Genomic DNA, 23,262 nt, shown 5'->3' on the forward strand with positions numbered 1-23,262 from the left:
TCTAACACTGTGCATAGCATGCAGCAAGCACGCAACAAATGTTTGTGGAGTGAGAGTGAGTAGGGAAGTGCATGAGCCCTCTGTGTGTGCAAGGGGGTTGGAAGTGGTGACTCAAATCAGTTCATCTACACTCTGACCTTCTAGCCACCCTTAGGAGGGCCTGTGCCCAGGGACAGTGAAGACTTCACTGCAGCCCAGACACTGGCAGGTGGGACAGAGACAGCGGAGGCTCAGGCCCCACAGGCGCAATGATGGGCCCAGTTCAGCTCCCTGCACGGGACAGAGCAAGGTCTCTGGTAGGCCTCCTTCCTCCTGGGGCCTGGAAGTTTCCAGTCAGGGTGTCCTCTCCACATTACCTCCAGCCTCACTCGCAGGAGGATAGGCAGAACAGAGGTAGGGATGGAGGTGGGGGGCTGGATGCCCAGCCTGATAATAGCCTTTGCCCAAACTTCCCTGCATGCAGCTTCAGTTGCCTGGGGTGGGGGGGGGGGTAGGTAGGCGATGGGCTGCTAGTGGCAGGGGGGAGGTGTGATTGGGGAAGGGCATGTGGGTTCAAGGGCTGAGAAGGAGCACTATACCCATGTCCCTCCCCACCCCCACCCCCACCCCACTGCCCCAGCCCCAGGCACAGGCCAGGCTAGGCACTGAGGCTGGGAAGGGGGTCCAAGACAGGCTCGCAGCCCACTGGCAGGGTGGCTGCTTCACTGGGAGGGATGTGGTGGGTCATGTAGCGCTTGCCCATGAAGGAGCCAATTCGAGGCTGCTCAGGGGCCTCCTCAGGCCACCATAGGCTGGAGCTGGACAGGGAGAGGAGGAGCTGTATCACTGCCGGGTGAAGCTGGCTGCCATGTCAGGGCCTCCTTCCCACTCCCACACCCCTCTCCTGCACTCCTCTTCCTCCCTTCTGAAACGAGCTGGGGGCCTGCCTCCTCCAGGTGGCCGCACTGATTACCCTAATGTCCGTTCACCAAAATGATAGAGGAGCTCACAGTAGAGAAAACAAGGCCCAGAAGAACAAGGGCCAAAGCAAAGGACACACTAAGGGACAGGGGCAGAGTGAGGTGGCCTCTATTCTGAACCTGTGGTCAGAGGAGCCGCTGGACCACCTCTCTGACCTCCTAGGGGAGAGACACTCAGGGTGGAAAGTCTCCGCATAGCCCTTCCAGGGACACTTCCTAGCTCAAAACCGCAGGGTCAGGGAGGCCTTCCAGGCTCAGGGCTCAGGGAAAGGGAAGGGGTTCCCGGTGTCACCACTCACAAGCGCACAGTGGAGGCTGCCAGGAAAGCCAGGAGCAGGAGGCCGGCCAGAGAGGAGAGGATGGAGGTGATGACGATCATGTCACCACTTCGTCGTCCTGGCCACGTGTCGATGGAGCCTGGGGACTTCCCTGCACACACAGTGGCTGCTCAGAGGCTGCCCCTGAACCCCAGGGCAGTCACCCTCCACCCATGCTCATACTTAGGGCCAGGCTGTCTCTTGTCTCCTGAGCCCACCCATCTGTCCATCTCAGATGGGCATCTGTGCCCTGTAGCCTGGACCACCCATTGCTCCAGCTTCTACCCTGGTCTCACCTTCTAGGCTGTTCCCACCAATGTGCTCGTGGCTGGCACACCCATGGCAGGCAGAGCGGCGACAGACCTCGGGACTATGTGGCTGCCCTGCTTCCTTGGAGCCTGGCATACAAGGCCTTCAGACAAGCCCCATCCCCATCCCATCCCTGGCCTTTACAGCCCATCTCCAGGCGTCCCCCACACCAGACATTCTGGTCTTCACATAGGCAGTCTCCTTGGCCTGGAGACTCATGCTGGCTTCTTGGGGCCCTGCTGAGGGAAGCCTCCCAGCACCTGTGGCCCTCCTAGCTTTGGCTCAGCTTCTCCACCCAGCAGTGCTGGGCCCCAGGCTGGCTCCCCATAGAGGGGAAGGCTGTTTCTGCCCATAACTGAGTTGGGCCTGGGCACCCAGGAGTTGGCAAACATTTGGGGATGGACAGAGCCAGGGCCTCTGCCACATGCTCCACCCCCTTGCACCAGTTTCTGTGTGGAGGGTCAGCTGGATTTGGACACTGCTACCAGGCCCCCAGTCCCATGGCAGTGGTGGGTGTGGGGGCAGCCGAGCATGACCATTTTGCAGAGGGTGGTAAGTCCGCAAGGGACAGACTGGAGCCAAGAATGCCCCCTCCCCAGTGCTACCTTGATGCAGAGCGATGGGGTCAGACCATCTGGTCTCAGCCTGAGGTGAGCCCCTGGCGTCCATCAGGAGGAACTTCACCCTGGGGAGAGGAGAAGGGATGAGGCTCAGAGCCTCAACTGCCTTGGCAGGCAGGGCTCCCGCTGCAGCCAGACTCCAGCAGCTCTTCTGGGCCAGGCTGTGACCTTGGCTCGACGGGAGGTATGGGCTGGGGCTCCAGGGCTCCAGAGGAGAACTGCTGGCCCTGTGGAGGCTTTGAAGCCATGGAAGGCCCCCAGTAGGGGAAAGCACACCAGGTAAAGGCCTAAGAAGGGGTGTATTCAGGGCACAGAGTCCAGGATCACAGGGAAGGGGCAGGCTGGCACTGAGGGCTCCAAGGGTCATGCAGAAGAGCTCAGGCTGTATCTTTGGGGCGGGGGCTGGGAGCTCTGGAAGGTTTCTGGGCTGCAAGAGACGCAGGCAGGCTGGCACTGACGGAAGCAGGCTCTGGTGGCTGCTAGGGAGTGGGCCTGGGGGGTGGGGAGTGGACCCGGCAGGGCTGGGTGAGAGGGCAGAGGGAGGCGGTGGATGGAGGTGCTGGCCAGGCACACCACCTTCCCTGCACCCCTGCTGGTTCTCCCAGCTGGACTTGGCCCCCCTGAGGACGCATGGCCTCATCCTGTGGCCCGGGCATCCCTGGTCAGGACACCTGCTTTCCGACCCCGGCTCTAACGTGACCTCTACAAGCCACTTGGAGCTTTTGTGCCTCTGTTACTTTGCCTGTGAAAGTGGGTAGTAGTCTTCTCTTGTTTCCCCACCTCACACCCACTGGCTGGATCTGAACTCAGCCCTGGGCTTAGTTTCCCACCAGATCTACCCGTGGGAGAAAGAGTGGGCCCGTGACTGCAGCCCTGTAGACCCATCCCACCCCCACCAGCTCTGTGGTGCCACCTTTCTCCTGGGCCCCCTGGAAAGGTCGAATTCTACCAGCCCCCCAGCTGTAATGAGTGCTGTTCTCCCCCACCCTCACTCCAGAGGAAGAAGCCAAGGCTTTTGGATGGGAAGGGCCTGCTTAGGCCTGCAGCCAGGATGGGACCTGGGGGAAGGCTAGGGTGGGCCACCTGGTCCCTGAAACCCCTCCTCTTCCAGCACAGCCTCCATCCCAGGCTCCAGGCTGGGACCCACCTGTAAGGTCCAGGACCGGGGAGGGGGGCGTTGCAGGAAGATGGCTGGTGGAGGCCAGCCAGGCAGTCAGGGTCATTGCCCACCCGCAGCACAGGAATGCGGCTGCCACCCACGGGATCCTCGCAGGGCAGCTGGTCCAGGGACAGGGGCAGTGTCATGTAGTGACCATCAGTCAGCAGCTGTGGGAAAGCTGGGATCTCAGCCAGTGTGTTCGGGTTCTGGAAGTCCCTGGAGGCTGCGGGAGGAAGGGACAGACAGATGGGGCTGGTGGGCAGGTGAAGCCAGGCCTTCCTTGCCACAATCCCTGGCCCTGAACTCTCAGCACCCAGAGGGCCTCTATGACAGACGCAAAGCAGGGTTTGTCACCCCCTCAGAGCCCTCTCCCCATAAAGCCCAACTCCCAATCCATGCCCAGTTGTCAAAGGTCACAGCGAGGAGCTCCCAGACCCTGCAGCTCTCCTCGACCCCACCCCTCACCTCAGACCCCACACCTGCACTGTGACACACCGTTGCTAAAGGCCACCACCAGCCAGACAGTGTTGACAGCACTGGCATGACCGTCCAGCACACAGCGCGGCTGCTCCAAGGAGAACGTGGTGGCCGTCACCTTCCCTTCCAGGTCCCAGGCTGTTATCTGCGGCGTGTAGGGGATCAGCTCTGTGGCCATGGAGATAGGTGTGAGGGTCCTGGGGCCCCTGGAGCTGCCTCTCCCAATGAGAGGATGTGGGCTCCCAGGGTCCAATCACTCCGGCAAGTGCCCCAGCCCCTTGGGTCTGGCCAGGTGCATCCAATCCCTGGATCCCCACTCACCCAGGCTCATGCAGGGCTGGGGCCAGACCAGCGCCACCAAGAGGAACAGCAGCCATGGGTGAGGAGGCCTCTGGGGGAGCCCCATGACAGCCACCTTCTACCACATCCACAGCCTGGGGCTGGTCTGGCTACCTCCTGCTGCACCCTTCCCCCCAACACCTTGGGCCTGGAGGAGCTGGTTAGTCAGGCTGCCAGGCTGGCCAAGGGCTGGAAAGACCTGAAAATGTGAATGCACCCCAACCCCTCCCGAGCCCAGCCCCCCATGGGGAGGGGCCTGGGCAGGGCACTAGTGTGGGGCAGACCAGGCCTGAGGGAGAGGAGTCCATGTCTGAATTTAGGCCCCACCCAGCCTGCCAGCCTGCCAGCCTGCCAGCCTCCCAACCCTGGAGAGGAGGGCCAATCTCTGGAACATTGGGCTCAGGGCCACATGCCTGAGATTCCTGCACCCCAGGTGCCAGGAGATACCCTCTGGCCTTCCATCCCCACCCAGGAGCAAGCCTGGGCCATCCCCACCCAGAAGCAAGTCTGGAGCAGCTCCAACTTATCCAGCTCCAGCCTCATCATGACACCCCACCTGTCCAGCTCCAGCCCCATCAAAGCCCACCTGGCCCTGCTGCCATCTTATGCCCTGCCCCACCTCCTCAAGGCCACATCCTCCCTGGTTCTTCAGTTCCCTTGTCCAAAGGAAGAACTCAGAGCTCTTGACAGCTGACAACCCCCCCTACTCCCTTTGGTTCTCACTATATATATATGGGGCAAAAGTAGATTTACAGTTGTTTGTCAATAATTAATAAATAATAATACAAGAAAATCTGCTTCATGTGCTCACAACTGTAAACCTACTTTTGCTCCACCATATATATATAATATATACATAAGTATATATATAAAAAATATATTTTTAAACTAAGGTATAATTCACATATTATAAAATGCAACATTTTAAAGTGTACAGTTAACTGGTTTTTAGTATATTCACCGGGTTGTACAATCAACTCTAATTCCAGAACCTTTTCAACTCCCCAAGAGGAAATAGTACCCATAAAAACAGTCACTCCTCCCCTGGAACCACGCATCTCCTTTCTGCCCCTGTGGATCTGCCTATTCACATAGATGGACTTACACCGTATGTGGCCTTCATGTCTGGCTTCTTGCACTTGACATGTTTTCAAGGTTATTCCACATTGCAGTATGTCAGTACTTCATTTTTATGGCTGAAAATTATTCCATTGTATGGACAGACCACATTTTGTTTAGCTATTCGTCAGCTGATGGATGGTTGGGTTTTTCCCACTTTTTGGCTGTTACGAATAATGCTGCTAGGAACAGTCATGAACACGTTTTGGTGTGGACATGTTTTCAGTTCTTGGACATGAACCTAGGAGTGGAACTGCTTAGTCATATGGTAACCACTTTTTGAGGAACTGCCCAACTGTTCTCCAAAGCAGCTGCATTTTACAGCCCTACCAGCAGCAGACAAGGGCTCCAATTTCTCCACATCCTCATCAACATTTGCTATTTTCTTTTTTTTATAACTATACTCATGGGTATGCAGTGGTTATCACTTTGTGGTTTTGATTTGCATTTCCCTGATGACGTTAAACATTTTTCATGTGCCTGTCAGCCATCTTTTTATTGTTGAGTTGTTGGGTTCCTAATATAGTCTGGATACTAGACCCTTATGAGGTAGATAATTTGCACACACTTTCTTCCATTCTGGTTCTCACTGTACTTTAATGGTGGAGTCAGCAGCACTCAGGCGCCCATCTAACTCCGGTGCCCTGTGAGCCAGTAGAGCAGATCTCACCATGGAGCCAAACAGGTTGGAGGTCCAGCCAGGCCTCCCATCCTTCCCAGGACCAGTTTCCCATGAGGCTCAGTGGGCAGTGCTCAGGGCCCACAAAACTTTTAGGAGCCCAGGCAAAGTCTTAATTTCGTTCGTTTTTTTATTCTCACCTGAGGACATTTTTGCATTCATCTTCAGATAGAGCAGGAGGGATAGAGGGAAAAAGAGAAACATCCGCATGAGCGAAACACATTGAGCGGTCGCCACCCACACGACCCCAACCGTGGCCGGGGACAAACTGCAACCAAGGTACGTGACCCTAGTGGGAACCGAACCCAGGACTCTCCAGTCCACGGGCTGATGCTCTAATCACTGAGCAAAACTGGCCAGGGCAGTCTTAATTTCAGACTTTTAAAATCAGAAGAAAAAAATAAACTTCTAGATGGAGAAAAATGCTCTAACATATATTCATCTTTATACCAACACATCATGAAGTAGAATTTAACTTTTCTTCCTTTTTTAATCCTCATTCGTGGACATGTTTTTATTGATTTTAGAGAGAGAGGAAGAGAGAAACATCAAGTGGTTGCCTCCCATACATGCCCCAACTGGGGATCGAACCCAAAACCTAGATATGTGCCCTGACCAGGAACTGAACCCACAATCTTTTGGTGTATGGGATAATGCTCCAACCAACTGAGCCACCTGGCCAGGGCTAACTTTTTTTCTTATGGAGGAAGGGGCTTGAAAAGACAAAAATGCCAAGAAACATGAAAAAATGCTCAATGTCGCTTACCATCAGACACAAATGAAAAAGACTATGAGGTATCACCTCACACCTGCCAGAATGGCCGCCATCAACAAATCATCAAACAAGTGTTGGTGAGGGTGTGGAAAAAGGGGACTCTAGTATACTGCTGGTGGGAATGCAGACTGGTGCAGCCACTATGGAAAACCAAACAAAAATTTAACTGTTATTTGACCCAGTGATCCCACTGCTAGGAATATATCCTAAGAAGCCTGAAACACCAATTGGGAAGAGTATGTGCACCCTTATGTTCATAGCAGCACTATTTACAACAGCTAAGATCTGGAAACAGCCCAAGTGTCCACCAATAGATGAGTGGATAAAAAAAGCTGTGGTACATATACACAATGGAATATACAGCTGTAAGAAAGAAAGATATCTTACCCTTTGAGATGACATGGAGGGATCTGGAGATATGGAAGTAGGGAACAGACTGACAAACCTCAGAGGGAGAGGGGGTAGGAGGGCAGGAAGAGATAAACCAAAGAACTGATATGCATATATACATAACCAATGGATACAGAAAACAATACTGTGAGGGGTGGGGGGAATGGGAGTGAGGAGGAGGATGTCAATGGGGGAAAAAGGAGAAATGTCTGTAACAAAAATAAAATTAAAAAAAAAAGACAAGACTAAAGTGCCCCAGTCCTACTTCAAATGAGGCCCTGTGTGTCCCTCCGGTCTCAGGCCACAAGCACTACCCTCCCTTATCCCCCAACCCTGGTAGACAGTAAGTCTGGGAGTATTTGATCCTCCTTCTGAGAGGGTCCAAAAGAATTAGAACTTTGAGAATGGTATCAGACCAATCCTGACCCAGATCCCAGCTCTGGCTCTACCACTAGCCAGGACCTGGGAAAGTAATGGATGGTGGGCCCTGAGTTACTGAACTCCATGGTGCAAGAACTGGAGTGGGGGATGGGAAAGCAGCACAGGTCAGTGCCATGGGCTCTCTGGCCCTCACTGCAGCCTCATTTTCTTCATTTAGGAAATCAGAGTTGAATGGGCAGCCCGTAAGGTCCCCTCCTGCTTTGATACAGCAGGACAAGTATGCGCTAGTCTTCATACATCATACACACACAGCCTTTCCACTGACGAACACAACAGGGACCTGTTGCCTTTGGCTATTGGGCATTTATTGCAAACAGAACATCTGAGGTATGAGAAGCTGACCCAGACCCAATCTTGTCCCTGGCTGGGGATGGGGCAGTCTCTCCTCACCCCATGCCAGGACCCCAGCACTGAGGTAGCTGCATCTTAAGCCCCTCCCCAAGTACAACTCCCCAGGTTTGCCCAATTCCCATGCAGAACCAAAGCCCCAGCTTTGGTGGAAAATGTCCAGAACCCCAACAAACACCTCAGCCTCTGAGGAAAGGAACATTCCTGTCTGTCCATCCCAGGGGCAGACCAGCTGGCAGTGGGAATGGGGTGGCCGGCTGCAGGCTGGTGGGTCACTGTTGCTCCAGGCAGTCCTCAGTCACTCCCTGAGCGGCCAGCTCAGCGAGCACATTCTGCAGGTAGTTGGGGTCAGGGTAGCCATGGCCTGTCACATTGCGGTCCATCTCTGTCTTGTGGTGGATCTCGTTCCACACTACCGTGTCAGTCTCGCCTGTGGTGCTGGATGTTCCCACTGTGAAGATAAGTCGCCTCTTCCAGGCCACCTTCAGCAGCTCTAGGACCTGCCCCAGGGAGGAGGAACAGAAGGAAGAGGAGGTGAGGGAAGAAGGAAGGGTGAACAAGCTCTGGCCTGTGTTTTCACAAAATTTTTCATCCCGGGGCAGGGTGGCCAGGTGATAGGGTATGAACATCCACTACCCTCTCCTAATTTGCCCCAGTGATAAGGATGAAGTCAGCATCACCAACCATCCCCCAATGTCAGATGTGGGTTGTGGAGTACCATGTGGTATGCCATTGGTCCATTCAACATGTACCGTTAACCACCAGCAGGGCCGCTGGGAGCTGGGCCCTTTCTCTTCTCCATTCCATTCCACTGTGTCCTATGTGATATCATCCACAGTCTTGTGGCATGAAACCCCATCTGTGGGGATCCCCACTCTCTAGTTCTAGCCTTGACCCCCCTGGAATGGCAAATGCTGATCTGACAGTCCAACAGGACCTCACACTGGGCACCTCCATGATTCAAGTCTTGGCGCCACCCCATGGCCGGCCCTTCCACTTCAGACAGTACTACCATCTACTCAGCCCCTAAATATGCAGATTATTTCCTACTTCCAAGTACATCTTGGATGACCTCTCTTCTGTTCCTCCTCACTGAATCCAGGCCTCCCTGCTCTCTCCCATTCCTACTGCTCTCCACGCTCGGCCACCTGGAGTCTGTCCTCTCATAGCACCAGAGGGAGCCTTCTCAAACCTAAAATCTGCAGCTCTTAGTCCTCTGCCAACATGCCCTCACCTCATGGCTTCGCCTCACGCAGTGCTTAGACTAAAGGCCCACCACTCCTGCGGCTGGCCTGGAGGGCACTGACCCACCTTCACCCACTTGGTCCTCCTTCAGGCTCTTCACATCTTCTAAGCCTGTTCCCATCTCAAAGCTGTCACCCTAGCTGTTCTGTCTGCCTAGAATGCTCTGTCGCGAGCAAGGAAGTCCCACCTCAGATCTCAATGCAGAAATACAACCTGGGCCACAAGGCTGCTAGAAGACAGTCCATCCTCCCACATTGAGCCCCAGTAAAGTTACCATCTCTCCCCGGCACCTTGAGGATGCCTGACCCCCAGCGGGGTCCTGGGAAGGAGTGGCCTTGCACTGGAACCAGCAGTTGGGCACAGGCCTGAAAGCAGGGGCCCCCTACCCAAGGGTGGCGGTGGGGCCTTTACCTTGCGGCCCTGGGCATTGTCTGGAAGGTAGCACTGGCGGGGAAACCCTCTGGCAGTGAATGGCTTCCCGGGGTTGGGGTGCTCAGGGCCCTGTAGGAGAAAGACAGACAAAGGAGTCGTGGTGCTCCAAGAGGGGCTCACCAGCTACAGAACATGGAGGTCCAGCCTCGCCCTTTTGCCCTCCTAGTCGGGGCTATTACTGAACTCAAGTGGACAAATAAATGGCTGTCTCAAATCCTGCCCTTAAAAGACCCAACATGAACAGGGCTGCCATCTCTGAATGTGTGCCACTCCACCTGGTATCAGACACTCCTACTAACTTTCTCTATTTCCCTGATAAGACCAGAATCCTAAGGCCAGGACGGAGGCTCCTACTTCCTTCAGCGATCCTCTAGGAACTGGGCTCCCTGGACTGGATGGCAGGTCTGCCAGCCTTCAGGACACCCTCACTCTAGCACATAGGCCCCTCCATTCTTCGCCCTAGAAGTGGCTGGAGCAGGGCCCTGAGACAGTGGCAGTGGTCTGGACAGGGGTGGGGGCTGGAACTACCCTTTGTCACAGTAACATGCCACGTACAGCTCCAAGTTTCCCTCTGGGCCTATGGTTTCAACCCTGTCTAGAATGTTTTAAAATTTCACTCTGAGCCAAGGAAAAGTAGAAGGAAATCAGGGAAGAGAACATGATTAATCAAAACAGAGGGATGTAGCCCTGGCCGGTTTGGTTCAGCGGTTAGAGCGTCGGCCTGCGGTCCTGAGAGACCCGGGTTCGGTTCCCGCTAAGGGCATGTACCTCGGTTGCAGTTTGTCCCGGGCCCTGGTCGGTTGTGCGGGTGGCAGCCACTCGATGTGTCCCTTCACATCGATGTTTCTCTCTCTCTCTCTGTTCCTCTCTCTCCCTCCCACTCTACCTGAACAAAAAATGGAAAGAAAAAAAAAAATGTCCTCGGGTAAGGATAAAAATAAAACAGAGGGATGCCCCATCTGTGGCAGATGGGCACTACTGGGCTCCTGGTCCCCACTGTGCTGTATCTTCCCAAACTGCCCCAGGCTCTGAGATCAACCCTGGCCCAAGGAAAGAGGCCTAAGTGTCCAATGCTCCTGTCTGAGTCTCCACTGGGATCCTGGGACCTTCTGCCAAGATCCTCGTCTTGTTCTTAACATCCAGACCCAGCCCTGTCACTCCCAACTCAGCCTGATCTGGCCACTGAGCTGGCCTCTCCATCAGTCTTCACTGCTAGCATCTCCCAGCCCCATCTTATGCCCCCAAGAGGGTTCCTACCCCTCAACACAAGTGTTTACCTGCTTATACACTTGGCCTTCTTCCCAGTACAAATCCAGCTAAGATGTCTCCACCTCCAGGAAGCCTTCCTTATCTAGGAAAGGGCTGAGGACTATCTCTTTGCTTTCACAGCCCTAAGAGCTTATTGTAACACCCAGCACTAGCGCCTGCTGGTTCAGGGGCTGATTCCAGAAAGACCCAAGGAGGCTCCTCTTGTGCCAGGGCGCTCTTACCTGAATGCCATGGGGAATGTTGTAAACTATGAGTATTGTCCCGCAGTCCTCATGGCCAGGGAGGGACACGTGGAAGCTGAACACCTCCATCTTCCCCCGAGGCTGGGTCCCAGTTTTCTCTCCATAGATGGTTTTGCAGGAAGGACACTGTAAACTTCCATCCTGAGACAAGGCAGAATGCCACACACTGAGCTGGCAGCCCTGAGACAGCACCTCGCCACAGCCCCCCGCCATCTAGATGGGAAGGAGGCCTGTAGGAGGACAGGTCGGCTGCTGTTACACACTGGGTTCTGGGCAGATGGCCTAACTCCCAGGCAGCATCCTCACACAGAAACTTAATTTCAACAGCTTCCTTAGAAAGATAAGTTTTGTACCAGAAACTCTTATATAATTTCCATTAAAGGGGGAAAGTACCAGGAGACTGGCATCAGGTAGAAAAGTCAGGTTTACGAGAAAAAGTCCCCACAGTCTAATCACATTTCAAATCAAACAGGAAACCCTGTGACTGATCAATTGTTGGTGTACCCTAGCTGGTACAGGATACACATGGACACTGAAGAGAAAGGCCAACTGAGCCTGAAGGTCTGCCACAGGACTCAGTTTTCTCCATCCTCCCAACCTCTGTCAGGTTTGGCTAAACTCCACTGAAGGAAGCACAGCCAGACCTGCCACCCCCCAGCCCTCAGCCCCATCTTGCTGCAGGGCAGGGACTGCCTCCAAGCACATCCCAGGTCCTTCACAAGGCAGCTACAGTCACCTGCTCAGATGACTGGGACAGGTTGCCCCCAGCCCCTGCCCTGGGTCAGTATGTAGGCACCTTGTTCCCATTGCAGTACATGGCCAGCAGGCAGAGCAGGTGGAAGGCATGGCTACATTTGGTGAGGCGGCCCACAGCCACTGGCCCGATGCTCTTGCTGTTGGTCACATCACTGTACCCAGACACCATGGACAGTTTCTCCATACAGATGATGCAGTCCTGGAGGGGGACCAAACATAGGGAACATGCACCAAAAGAGATACTGCACTCAGAGGTGAAACTTGTAGGAAAAGGCCTTCATCTGCTGAAATGCCAGCGTTACCGTCAAAGTCAATTCAACAGTCATTTGTTCCAGAGGCTGGGAACACAGATGAGTCATTGGGATCTGTGCCCTCAGGGGTTACCATGCCAGGCAGCACTGAGCCCAGGGGCCAGTGCAGTAACAGGAGCTGAGGACAACACAGCAGCAGGAAGAGCCAGACAGAAGAAAAAACAGGAGAGGCCCTCCGAGCTGGGTTTACAAGGCAAAAAGGAACTTGTCAGATGGACAAGCACAGGAAAGGATGTTCGGGCAGAGGGAAGAGAATGATCTGAAGCATGAACCAGCATCTAGTGTGGGAGGGGCGGTAGCACCTGCAGGGCACAGGGTGAACAGGGTGTAGATGAGATGAGAAAGGGCAGGACCAGATCCTGAAAGCTTCTGATCATGCTCAGGAGTTGGAGCTTCATCTTCTACATCAGGGCCCCACTGACAGGTTCTTAGCAGGGGATATTGCCATGATCACAGCTATGTGTCGGGTGTATAGAAGGCAGTTTGGAGAGGAGAAGGCTGGGGGCCAAGCAGCCTAGTTGTGTCTGATGAGCACAAGGGCAAAGAGAAAGACAGAGTGAGTGTTGTGGTGGTTGCAGAGAGGGCCAGAGGGAGGTAGGAGACACAAGGATGCATTTCAGGTTTCTGTCTAAACCTTTACCAACCAGATGTTTCTCATGTACTCGACTTGCAGGAGAAACAGGCCAGTGAAGAGTCCTCCATTCTGTACTGGAAGGACTGACATTTAGCCCACCTCCTCCAGATTCTCCAGGACTCTCCATTCAAATCAGAGAAAAGTAGCACTTGTAGCCCCTAAAATATGGCTCAGCAGAGAGAGGTTCGGGTCCTACTGAAGCTTTACAGGAGTCTGGCAGGCTCTGTTAATTACAGGAACCCTGACCTGCTCTCCCAATAGCTAGAGGGTCAGGGCTGCCATCTGGACAAGGCCACCTGACTTCTACACCAGCATCAGCCCTTGGGGAATGGGACAAGCTCTCCCACCCCGTGTCTCCAGGACTCCTGACCCCCAGGATGGCATGGGGCTACACAGAGGCCTGTGCAAGAGAGGAGCTCTGCTCAGGATCACACTTGTCTGTGACAAAGCTAAGATTGAAATTTATGTTTTAAAACCTACAGCTGCCTCATCTTGGTAAGATGTGTCTCCTACAGGAGGCTGGGAGATTAAACCCAAGTGCTCAGAGCATGATGCCGGCATCCAGAGGTGCCCTTCTAGCAGAGACCAGGTTGGTGTTCTTCTCGTCGGGAATTGCCCCTTGTTTCCAAACAAAACTAAAAGCAGCATGGCTCCTGTGACACCTACCTCATCCTGAGCTGTTTTCAGTTCTTCAGTATAGTTTCTTATCACCTGCTCTGGCTCTGGCTCTGGCTTTGGAGTCCCTCCTAGAAGAGAGGAGAACATCATCGGTGTCCCAAGGAGTATGAATTGGAGACGCTGAAACCAGAGAGAAAGGAAGACAAGGGAGAAGTCCAAGCTGCCAGGAGGGATGTTAAGAGGGGCTAAGACAAGAACGTTAGCATGCAAGAGAAGAGAGACCTGGAGCCAGGCATAGAACACTCTGCTTGGCTGGGCCCTATGCAGGCCCACACACAGGGGGCCCAGCCCCAGGAGCCCTGGAGGCAGAGGAAGAGAAGACACAACAGCTTGTCACAGCCCTCAGGTCCCTGTGCACACTGGGTCAGGAAACCAGGCCCAGGCTCCTTGGAGGACATGAGGAAGAGTCAAATAGCAGTCTCTAAAATAAACTGCTCTGGAGCACATGCTGACAGTGTTATTTCACTCCACTTTCATTATTCTTATAAGAAAGTCTCAGTAAGAAAAAGTTATATGAGTCATATGTAGTGGGTGCCTACCACGTGTGGGTGTCTGTGTACACGCTGAATGTAGACAACGGCCACACTGCCACTGCCACAATAAGCTGCAAAGTCTTCTCGAGCCTGTCCCTGGATTGTGGCTTCTTAGTGACACACCTACTCGGTTCCTAAGGTAAGTGACTCTGGGAAGCAGCCAAGATATGCAGCAGGAAGGGTGCCTTTGGCCACCGCTTCTCTCAAAACCTCTCACTCTGTGCACATGTGCAAGAAGCTGGGAGGGCAGCCCTGCACCTACATAAACACTGACCCTGCACCAACCAGCCTCACCCGAGGACAAGACACTCCCCCAGCTAGCAAGAGGGATTCTGTATAGCCAGGGGGTTTGTCCAGACAGAGGCAGAATCAGAGAAAGGATGGTAACAAAGCCTGTGTAAGAACAGAAAGGAGGGGCCAAGGAGACCAGGGCAATCCGGGAACGAAACCCTGCAGGGCTCCTCCTCATCCTGCCTCAAGGTCACTGGGAAGCTCCTAGCCTCCAAGACCAAAGAGCTCTAGTTCGAACCCAGGCTCATGGCCATCAGCCTGTGGCTGCAAAGCTGAGCTCCCTCTAGACCAGAGGCCAGGTGATATTATGAGGGGAGCAGAGAGGCTGGGACCAGCAACGTCTGGCTTTTGTGCTGGGACTAAAACATGTTACCTCTGAGTCTCAGTTACCTTATTTAAAAAGTAGAAACCTAATACCAACCAAAGCTGACAGCTATAAAGGCATTAGCTGTTATTACAGAAAAGCAGCTACAGGTAAAAGAGTATCACACTCTACACCTCCATGCACACCCATACCAACAAACACCCACCACACACCCACACACCCACACACACACACACACTTCTAGGACATGACTCTGGTAACTGTGGTGAGAAAGTCAGGCCAAAGCACAATGACCACCAGCACTGGGTGGTGTCCTGGTTATCAGGGACTCTATTCAGATTTTGAGGAGGAGCCTCTTAGAAAAACCTAGTGGATAAAGGCCAGTCTCCAGATGAGCTTAGGATGCCATGCACCACGACTAGCCACTGGCCCTCCTCTGGTGAGGCCCAGCTCAGCATCCCCTTCCCCCCACCCACCCACCCTGGCCCAAGCAGCCTTTCATAACTGAAGGTAGCTTTCCATGAGCCACATTTCTCCAAGGGGGCCAGCCAGGTGACTTCCAACTCCATGAAAAGGCCATCTGAGCCGAGGAAGGCCAGAAGGTCTGCCAATGGGCAGTCAGAGAAAAGCAACTGATGCTGAGAACCTGTGTTCTTTCAAGGCAAACCTGAGTGACTCAGGAAGCTGCTGACCTGCCCCTGCCCACAGACCTGTCTGCACCTCCAAGGCAGAGTAAGAACTGGAATTGAGTCAGGATCTCCGCATCTGCCCAGATTGCTGGGGGTGAAGATGAGGGTGGGGTGGGGCTTGGTAGGTAAGGCCTTGTTCCCTCCCTGGGCCTTCATCTACCCTTTGGGTGCAGGTTAGACAGGCAGTAGACATGATCTGAGCAGCCACTCTTACTACATGCCAGGTGCTGCATGTGCATACTTTCTACTCCTCCACAGCCAATCTGCTAATAGGAGGTACCAGCTCATGAATGGAGGAGACACTTACATGAGATCACAAAGCTAATGAGTGCTGGAGCCAAAACAAAAACCCTGGACTGTCTGAGCCAGGGCTGGGCTCCCTGCTCACCACATCGTCCCAAAGATCACTGGGCTTTCAGTCCATGTTTTTCTTGCCCCACGATGGAGCCTGAGCCACAATCAGCTTTAGAAATGCCAGGTTTAGAACTTCTTACCTACAGGTCCTTCCACAAAAGTCTTGTTAAAATTCATAGAACCTTCTGTGGTTCTGAAACTTCTTCCCCCCCAGTGGGGTAATGAGCAGAACAGTGGTCATCAGAGGACCCCTGTGAAGCAGACCCACCAGGAGGGCCAGACAGGGCTGGGGGCCTTTCCTGAGACACACACTGGCCCAGTGGAATGGACAGAGTTGTCCCTTATCCTAAACCAGGCCTCACACCACACCTGTGTTTACAAAGTCACAGAGTCCTCAAAAACAGGCCACTTGAACTCCAACTGTGCCAGGAAGACAGGAACTGAACTGTGGGACTGCGGGGGAAAGTAGATTCCCAAGGGGCCACCTCTGCTGCCGAGGGCAGGGAGAAGGGCTTGGAGCCCATGCCCCAGCAGGTGAAGGAAGTGGAGAAGGGCTGTGGAGTCAGAGAAGAGCAACTGATGCAGGAGAGTCAGAGGCAGCAAGACTCAGAGGCAGCTGAACAGAGGCCAGAGAGTATTTGTGAGCAGAAACTACCTTTCATGGACATTTTCCTCAATCTCTTAACTGAGCTGTGACTTTTAGAGGCCAGACAGGAGGCGGGAGGGCTGGCGGGCTGGGGTGCGCGGCTAAGACACACAGGGAGTCCGATGGCTGACATCAGAACACTCGTCATGCCTACACGGGGTGCGAGATCAGACATGCAGGGGGGAGAAACGTTAGGAGGAGTCAATTGGCACGTGATGTCCACAAACCTCACCCGAGTCCAGGTGGCACTGTGAATGGCCATCAGGACCCTCCAGTCTCCCTGAAGAACCTGGTGGCTCAAGGCTGCCAGGGCCTACCCGGGCTGGCAGGGCGAAGATCCAGGCAAGTAACCAGTGAGATGCCTGGCTCGTCGGAGTCCTGGCTCCAAGTTCCACAGGTATCTATACAAGCAGCTGTTTGGCTTGCACCCGAGCATGCAGGAAGGTGAGGCCATTTGCTTCAGGAGGACATAGGGCAAAATGCCACCCCAGGAAGCCTCCTAAGCAGTTCCAGGTGGTGTCTCTTCATGCCAGGCACAGGGTGAAAGAACAGAAGGGCAACATGGAAGGGTGCAGCCAAGCTATGGAAACATGGACGGGCTCTCAAGCTCACAATCCTCCCCATGTTCCCCCTGCACATCCTGCTTGGCTCCCAGTTACTGCCTCCAGTGGGGTGCTGTCTGCTTTCCACATCCCATCTGGACAATCCAGGTAGCTTCAGTGCCATCACCGGAATGGGCAAGCAGGAATGCGGACCCATGGGCCTGCTCACCAGCTGAGGCGCCCCATGCCCTGTGTGGTTGCTCCTCTGGGGCAGCAAAGTCCCAGGCCATGGCTTCCTCCTCTGGCACCCTCAGCCAAGGCTTCCACAGCCCCTCCGCCCTGGGTGGGCATGCCTACAGCAGGAGGGAACTGCAACAGGCTGCCCTTCACTTCCTAAAGCCTGTAGGGGAGGCCTCACTCCTCAGCCTGGCACTCCACATCCTAACTGACCCTCACCCCACACCGCTCCCTTCGCACTCCCTGAGGACCCAACACTTCCTGGAACACAGCATGTCCTCCTATTGGAGCTCCTATTCCTGCCACCCTCTCAGCCTGCCCTGTTGTCCACAGCACCACCTCCCTAACCCCTCCTGTCCTCAGTCTGGCTCAAAAGCAACTCCTCCTGAAGGCAGCCCTGGGCTTCTCCTTGGGTACCTCCCTGAGTGTGGCATTCAAGACATTCAGAATCCGGCTAGGGAGCTGGACTCAGCCTAGAGTAGGAAGTGGAGATCCTGGTCATACTGAGCCCCAACCTCCACCCAAGCCAGGTAGACAAAGCTGCCCACTCCAGAGGCAATCCAGACTGGTGAGGTGACACTGGGCCTTGGGATCCATCAGGCCAGCCACTGCAGCATCTACCAGAAGAACAAAGGCTCTCAATATGGCAAACATGCCAGTCAGGAAAAGAAGCAAGTGCCAGCCAGCAGCCTGGGTAGCACAGCTGAGACAGGATATATTGCGGTGGCTGCTCGGCAGGAGACTTCAAAGTACACACCAGAAGACAAAGTTGGACTCGGTGCACCTGCTCATCAGATAATGCAATGCAACCAGCGTCCCAAGGTTCGTTCATGGGCTCAAATGTGGATTCCCTTGGGAACTAAATGTCAGGAAGACTGAATGACAAGCAGACATAGGGGAACAAAAAGATGGAGAGAATAAGAACAATTGCTCAGGAGAACCTTAGGCCTTTGTATTGACCATAACCTCCTCCCCCAACAGCAACTAGTTTCCTCACTTCCACCAGACCTCTCCTCAAGCATCACCTCAGCAGGCAGCTCTTCCCTGACCACCTTATCTACAAGGGCCACGTCCCCCTCCAACTCTGTCTCCTTTACTCTACTTTGCATTTTTACTACCTGAGGGGACTCATTTATCTGTTTTATGGACTGTCTTTCTCTACAATGAGCACCAAGAGCGAGGCCAGGTTACAGGAGGTGCACAGTATCTGTCTGCTGGGGAATGAAAACACTCCTGGGGCCACCGTCACCAGCTCCCCAGAGGCCAGCAGGAACAACACTCCTGCCATTCTCAAGGCAGGACCCATTCTCCTGAATTCAAGTCGTAGACACAGGTCTCCACTTAGAAGCTTGCAGAGGTCTGCCTTCTTGTGAAAATCACCCCATACCAAACACTGAACTGAAGCAGTGTCCAGCATCCAGTGGACATGATGGTCAGGGGACACCCAGACCAGACCATCACATCTTCCCCAACAGCAAGGGCTCAGGACAGCCACCCAAAGTCCTAACATTCCCAAATAACTGTAACAGCTCAGACAGCGACAGCTTTTCCTCTGCTTGTCTGATCTGCCAGAGCCCCCAGAGGTTGCAGTACTCGACACAGGCAGATGTGTGAACATCCCCTTTCTGATATCAAGGGTTGGTCTTCTGTCTAGTGACCAGGGCTCAGGTCCTCTTCCCGTTCTGGCCTTGCCAAGCAGGGTTCAAGCCCAGCACCACTCCTCCCTGGCTGACTAGTCTTAAGCAGGCTGCAGCAGTATAAAACGCAGATACTCATCCTCTCTCCCAGGGTGGGAACCTAACCCTAGTATCACCCCCCCTCATCCCAAAGAAAGGTCTGGGCTATGCTGTAGCCAGTGAAGCTGTCACCTGAGGCACTCCTGGCCTGACCTGGAGGTGGCTCCTGTGTGGACATTCTTCATCAGTGCAGAGGGTTACACAGTCCAACAGCATGGCCACTTTTTTGTAAATCTACCTGCAAAACCTTATGTCTAAATGCTCACCTCACTGCGGCCATGCCCAAATCCATATTCCCAAATCCATAAACATAGCCTAAGCTAAGAGAACACTCGCCAGACCCTGCTTCTTTTGAGGCTAGCCTGGGATCTCTTATTCCCTGGTGCCCTAGACAATGGCCCCAAAAGGTATAAGCCAGAGGCTTGTGTTCAGGGTAGGTGGCATCTGGCCATAGGCTCCAGTCTACTCTTTTCTAGCTGGGGCCAAGTTCCTGAACCTTCAGGGTCTGTTTTCCCAGTAAGTAAAATGAAGATTAAAATACCCACCTACCTCCAGGATTGCTCTGAGAGCCAAGGCAATGGAGGACAGTGAGAACAGTTCTAGGTACTTTTGCTATAGCACTTTTGCTGCAAGCATTTTTGCCATAAACATTTCGCTGTATAACTAATCGGCCAAAAGGCAATTTTATTGTAAAAAAGACAAAATCATGGCCCTGGCCAGTTTGGCTCAGTGGTTGGAGCATTGGCCTGTGGACTAGAGTCCCGGGTTCGGTTCCCGCTAGGGGCACGCACCAGAAAAAAAGACAAAATCATGACAAAAGAGGGACATTAAAAAGGAGTATCAAAATTAAAAATATAGTCCGGCTGGTGTGGCTCAGTGGTTGAGTGTGAACCTGTACACCAAGAGGTTGCCGGTTTGATTCCCAGTCAGGGCACATGCCTAGATTGTGGGCCCGATCCCCAGTGGGGGGCATGCAGGAGGTGGCCAATCGATGTTCTCTCTCATAGATGTTTCTATTTCTCCCTCCTTCTCCCTTCCTCTCTCTCTAAAATCAATAAAGAAAAAAAAATTTTTTAATAAAAATATATATTGCAAAATATAAAATATTTGAATACTTTTAAAATGGGTGCCAATTCATGGCAATATAGCAAAATATCTGATTTTATTTTGTGGCCTGTACCTAAGCACCTGTCTTTGTTCAACTCTTTCTCTCTTCCCAATGCAGTGTGTCTCAAAATAAGAAACCAACAATCACTTGGGGCAAATCGTTGTCATCTGGAAGAAATACTATTTTAACCACCACAGTTATTTAAGTATTTTTTCCACCCCTTTGTCAATGGAGAAATAAACCAACCAAACAAAAAAGAAACCAAATCAACCCAAAACAAACAAAAAAACTGTCAACCAGTTATTTTACCTCTTTTTTATGGCAAAACTGCCTTATGACCAAAACACTAGACCCAATAGAGGACAATATGACACCTGGTCTGGAGAGGGTCCTCAGCCTCAAGAGCAGAAGAAAGGGAGCAAGAGCTCCTCAATACCCAGACCACTTCTAGAAGTTATTACAACAGGTGTGTTAAAGCCTCAGTGACTATGGTGCAGAATGGAATGTGTCATGTGCGGGCCATGCCTGTTTACCCACAACCTTCCTCTAACAAGACCACCAACACACACATGCACTCACGCGTGCGCGCGCACGCATGCACACACACACACAGGTCTGACTCATCTATGGTGTCACATCTGATGCCAAAAAAGCTCTAAAGTGGGCAGGAGCTTTTTAGTCGCCACCTTTGCTCACCATTCTCTCTGCCTCGGCAGAGGGTTAAAGGCTGAGCAGCTGAATCCGGTACCAGAGGCCCTGCAGAGCAGAGTCTCCCCTTCTGGGGCTTTCTCAGCCCCACTCTTCCATCTTCTATCACCTCCATGACTGGTCCTTACATTTCCTTCAAGGGCTCTTCTCTTCCCAATGTCCCAACCATGGTCTCTGTAAGCTCACACACTCTGTTGTGGGGGCAAAGGCCACCCCACTGCATCCCAGACTGTTTGTCAGAGCTGCACATCCAAATTCCCACTGTCTCCAGGCCAGTTCCCCCTGTCTATACATAGCCATTGCCCCCCCACCTCTCCCAAAGTTCCCACCAGACTCTGGAGCAGCACAGAGTAACAGTTAAGAGGCTAGATTCTGAGGACAGAATGCTTGAGGCTGCATCCCAGCTCTTCAAGGACAGGCTGACTGATTTGGGGATGTTTTGGAATTTCTGAGTTTCCGTTTCCTCAAGTGTAAAATGGGCATAAAGTTTCCACCTCACAGTTGTGATTGGGATGAAGTGAATCAACTCACATACAAAGCTCCTAGTTAATCCTCACTAATGATTTATTACAGCACTGTCATCAACAGCTGTACACCAGGCCTCATTCTAGCCCTTCTCTCACAACCAGACCCATCACCAAGTCAGGAGCTTGTACCTCCATCCCACTGCCATGGCACTAGTCAGGTCTTGGCTGCCTTACCTGAGACATGAAGTCAAGCTTCACAAGGGTCTCCCTACCTCCAGGACTGTTTCCTCCAAACCCCTGTGCTACCATAGCAACTCACCTAACACATGCACTCATCTTATTCCCCTGCTTTGACCTTTCTTTCTTTATTTATTTATTTATTTATTTATTTTTATCATCACCCGAGGACATTTTTCCATTTTTTTTGTTCAGATAGAGTGGGAGGGAGGGAGAGGAAGAGAGAGAGAGAAAGAAACATCAATGTGAAAGGGACACATAGAGTGGCTGTCACCCGCACGACCAACCAGGACCGGGGACAAACTGCAACCGAGGTACATGCCCTTAGCGGGAACCGAATCCGGGTCTCTTTGGACCACAGGCTGACGCTCTAACCGCTGAGCCAAACTGGCCAGGGCTGCTTTGACCTTTAAATGATGGAGGTTCACCAAACTGAGTATACTTTTGTATAACACTTTATACTTCTCACAAGTTAAAAAATAACTTTCAGCCTGGCTGGTGTGGCTCAGTGGTTGCGCGTCAACCCACACACCAAGAGGTCGCCGATTCATTTCCCAGTCAGGGCACATGCCCAGGTTGTGGGCCAAATCCCCAGTGGGGAGCATGCAGGAGGTGGCCAATCGATGTTCTCTCTCATAGATGCTTCTGTCTCTCTCCCTCTCCCTTCCTCTCTCTAAAATCAATCAAGAAAAAAATGTTTTTAATTAAAAAATAAAAAATAGCCCTGGCTGGTTTGGCTCAGTGCTTGAAGCGTTGGCCTGCAGACCAGAGAGTCCCGCTAGGGGCATGTACCAAAAAAAAAAAAAAAAAAAAAATTATTTTCAGTGCCTTCCTAACACCTGTAAAAAGAACTTAAAAAAAAAACAACAGTTCCAAGATGTATGGTTAAAAAAAGATCTAGCCAGACACAAAAGCCACTTATTCATAATGTCGCTCCAGTCAAAACAGTTCTGAACTTTCCCAGAGGGCCCCTTTAGTGAAATGCCTAATGCATTTCAGGACAGAAAACTGACTCCTGAACCATAATTCAAGGTGATGTGAAAATTTAAAGATGGTGCCCTACCTGGGTAGCGCAGATGATCAGAGTAGCATCCCAATATGCCAAGGTTGCAGGTTTGATCCCCAGTCAGAGCACATACAAGAATCAACCAATGAAGGCATAAATGGGTGGAGCGACAAACTGATGTCTCCCCACCCTCTAAAAAATTCAATAAATTAAAAAATAAATTTAAAGATAAGGAAAGGTCCACGCTAGGACACCCAATCCTTAAGAGAGGAAGGAGGGGTACCCCAGGCTCACTCACCAGGGGTACACCATCAGTGACAAGAGGCACTGCCCCCCCTCCAAAGGAGCCTCCCTGGGTTTCCAAGAGAACACAGAGGATAATAAGAGGATAAAACCCCACAATCTCCTCCCACTGCCTCCAAGTCTTGTCAGACACAGTCTGTCCCAGACCCCAGAGCTCAAGAGCAGCATGCCTACCTGCAAGGGCTTGCTGGACCCTGCTGGACTTTGGCATCTGCACGGGCACAGTGGCAGGGATGCTCCCAGGGCTGCTCACAGGACCGCTGGGGATGGAGGCACTTGGGGAGAAGAGAGAGCAAAGCTTAGTGTGTGGAGCTGACTTAGCAGAAACAAGAGCCAGAGAAACACTGGGATACACTGGTGTTGCCAAGGCCCCTTCATAGTTTCTTTCCACAGCTGCTGCTTCTGTGTGAGTGAGGGCTTCTATTTTTTTTTTTTTCCTTTTTTAAAATTAAAGATCCTGATGAAGGAATTCTGAAAAGAGGAGCAAAGAAATCTGAATTTCACAACTCTCAGATTCAAACTAACCTATAGAATCTGAAGAGCTTAATATGTTAAGCCCAGAGCCTGGATCACCATCAATT

The 23,262-nt window shown here is 52.6% G+C and overlaps 2 protein-coding genes across 3 annotated transcripts in view; both read right to left on the reverse strand.

Annotated features, from left to right (window-relative positions):
- Positions 1-637: 637 nt before the first annotated feature.
- UPK3B (uroplakin 3B) lies at positions 638-4,349 on the reverse strand. Its single transcript, XM_036279722.1, has 6 exons — positions 4,163-4,349; positions 3,860-4,009; positions 3,353-3,587; positions 2,191-2,270; positions 1,259-1,388; positions 638-797 (listed from the first exon to the last, which is right to left on the reverse strand). The coding sequence occupies exons 1-6, from the start codon at positions 4,245-4,247 to the stop codon at positions 638-640; spliced, it is 840 nt and encodes a 279-aa protein (XP_036135615.1). The 5' UTR covers positions 4,248-4,349.
- A 3,209-nt stretch (positions 4,350-7,558) lies between these two features.
- The window catches only part of DTX2 (deltex E3 ubiquitin ligase 2), a 35,918-nt gene continuing 20,214 nt past the window's right edge, over positions 7,559-23,262 (reverse strand). Inside the window, exons 4-10 of one of the 2 annotated variants that reach the window (XM_036279437.1) lie at positions 22,856-22,956; positions 16,347-16,487; positions 13,488-13,567; positions 11,917-12,075; positions 11,100-11,261; positions 9,589-9,678; positions 7,559-8,432 (exon numbers count right to left, since the gene is read on the reverse strand). In XM_036279437.1, the coding sequence (XP_036135330.1) occupies positions 8,205-8,432; positions 9,589-9,678; positions 11,100-11,261; positions 11,917-12,075; positions 13,488-13,567; positions 16,347-16,487; positions 22,856-22,956 (961 nt within the window). In that variant the 3' untranslated portion in view covers positions 7,559-8,204. The remainder of the gene's footprint in view (positions 8,433-9,588; positions 9,679-11,099; positions 11,262-11,916; positions 12,076-13,487; positions 13,568-16,346; positions 16,488-22,855; positions 22,957-23,262) is intronic. The other variant, XM_036279438.1, reaches the window with a different exon arrangement.

Source organism: Molossus molossus, unplaced genomic scaffold, assembly GCF_014108415.1.
Source record: "Molossus molossus isolate mMolMol1 unplaced genomic scaffold, mMolMol1.p scaffold_m16_p_3, whole genome shotgun sequence".
Lineage (NCBI taxonomy): Eukaryota > Metazoa > Chordata > Mammalia > Chiroptera > Molossidae > Molossus > Molossus molossus.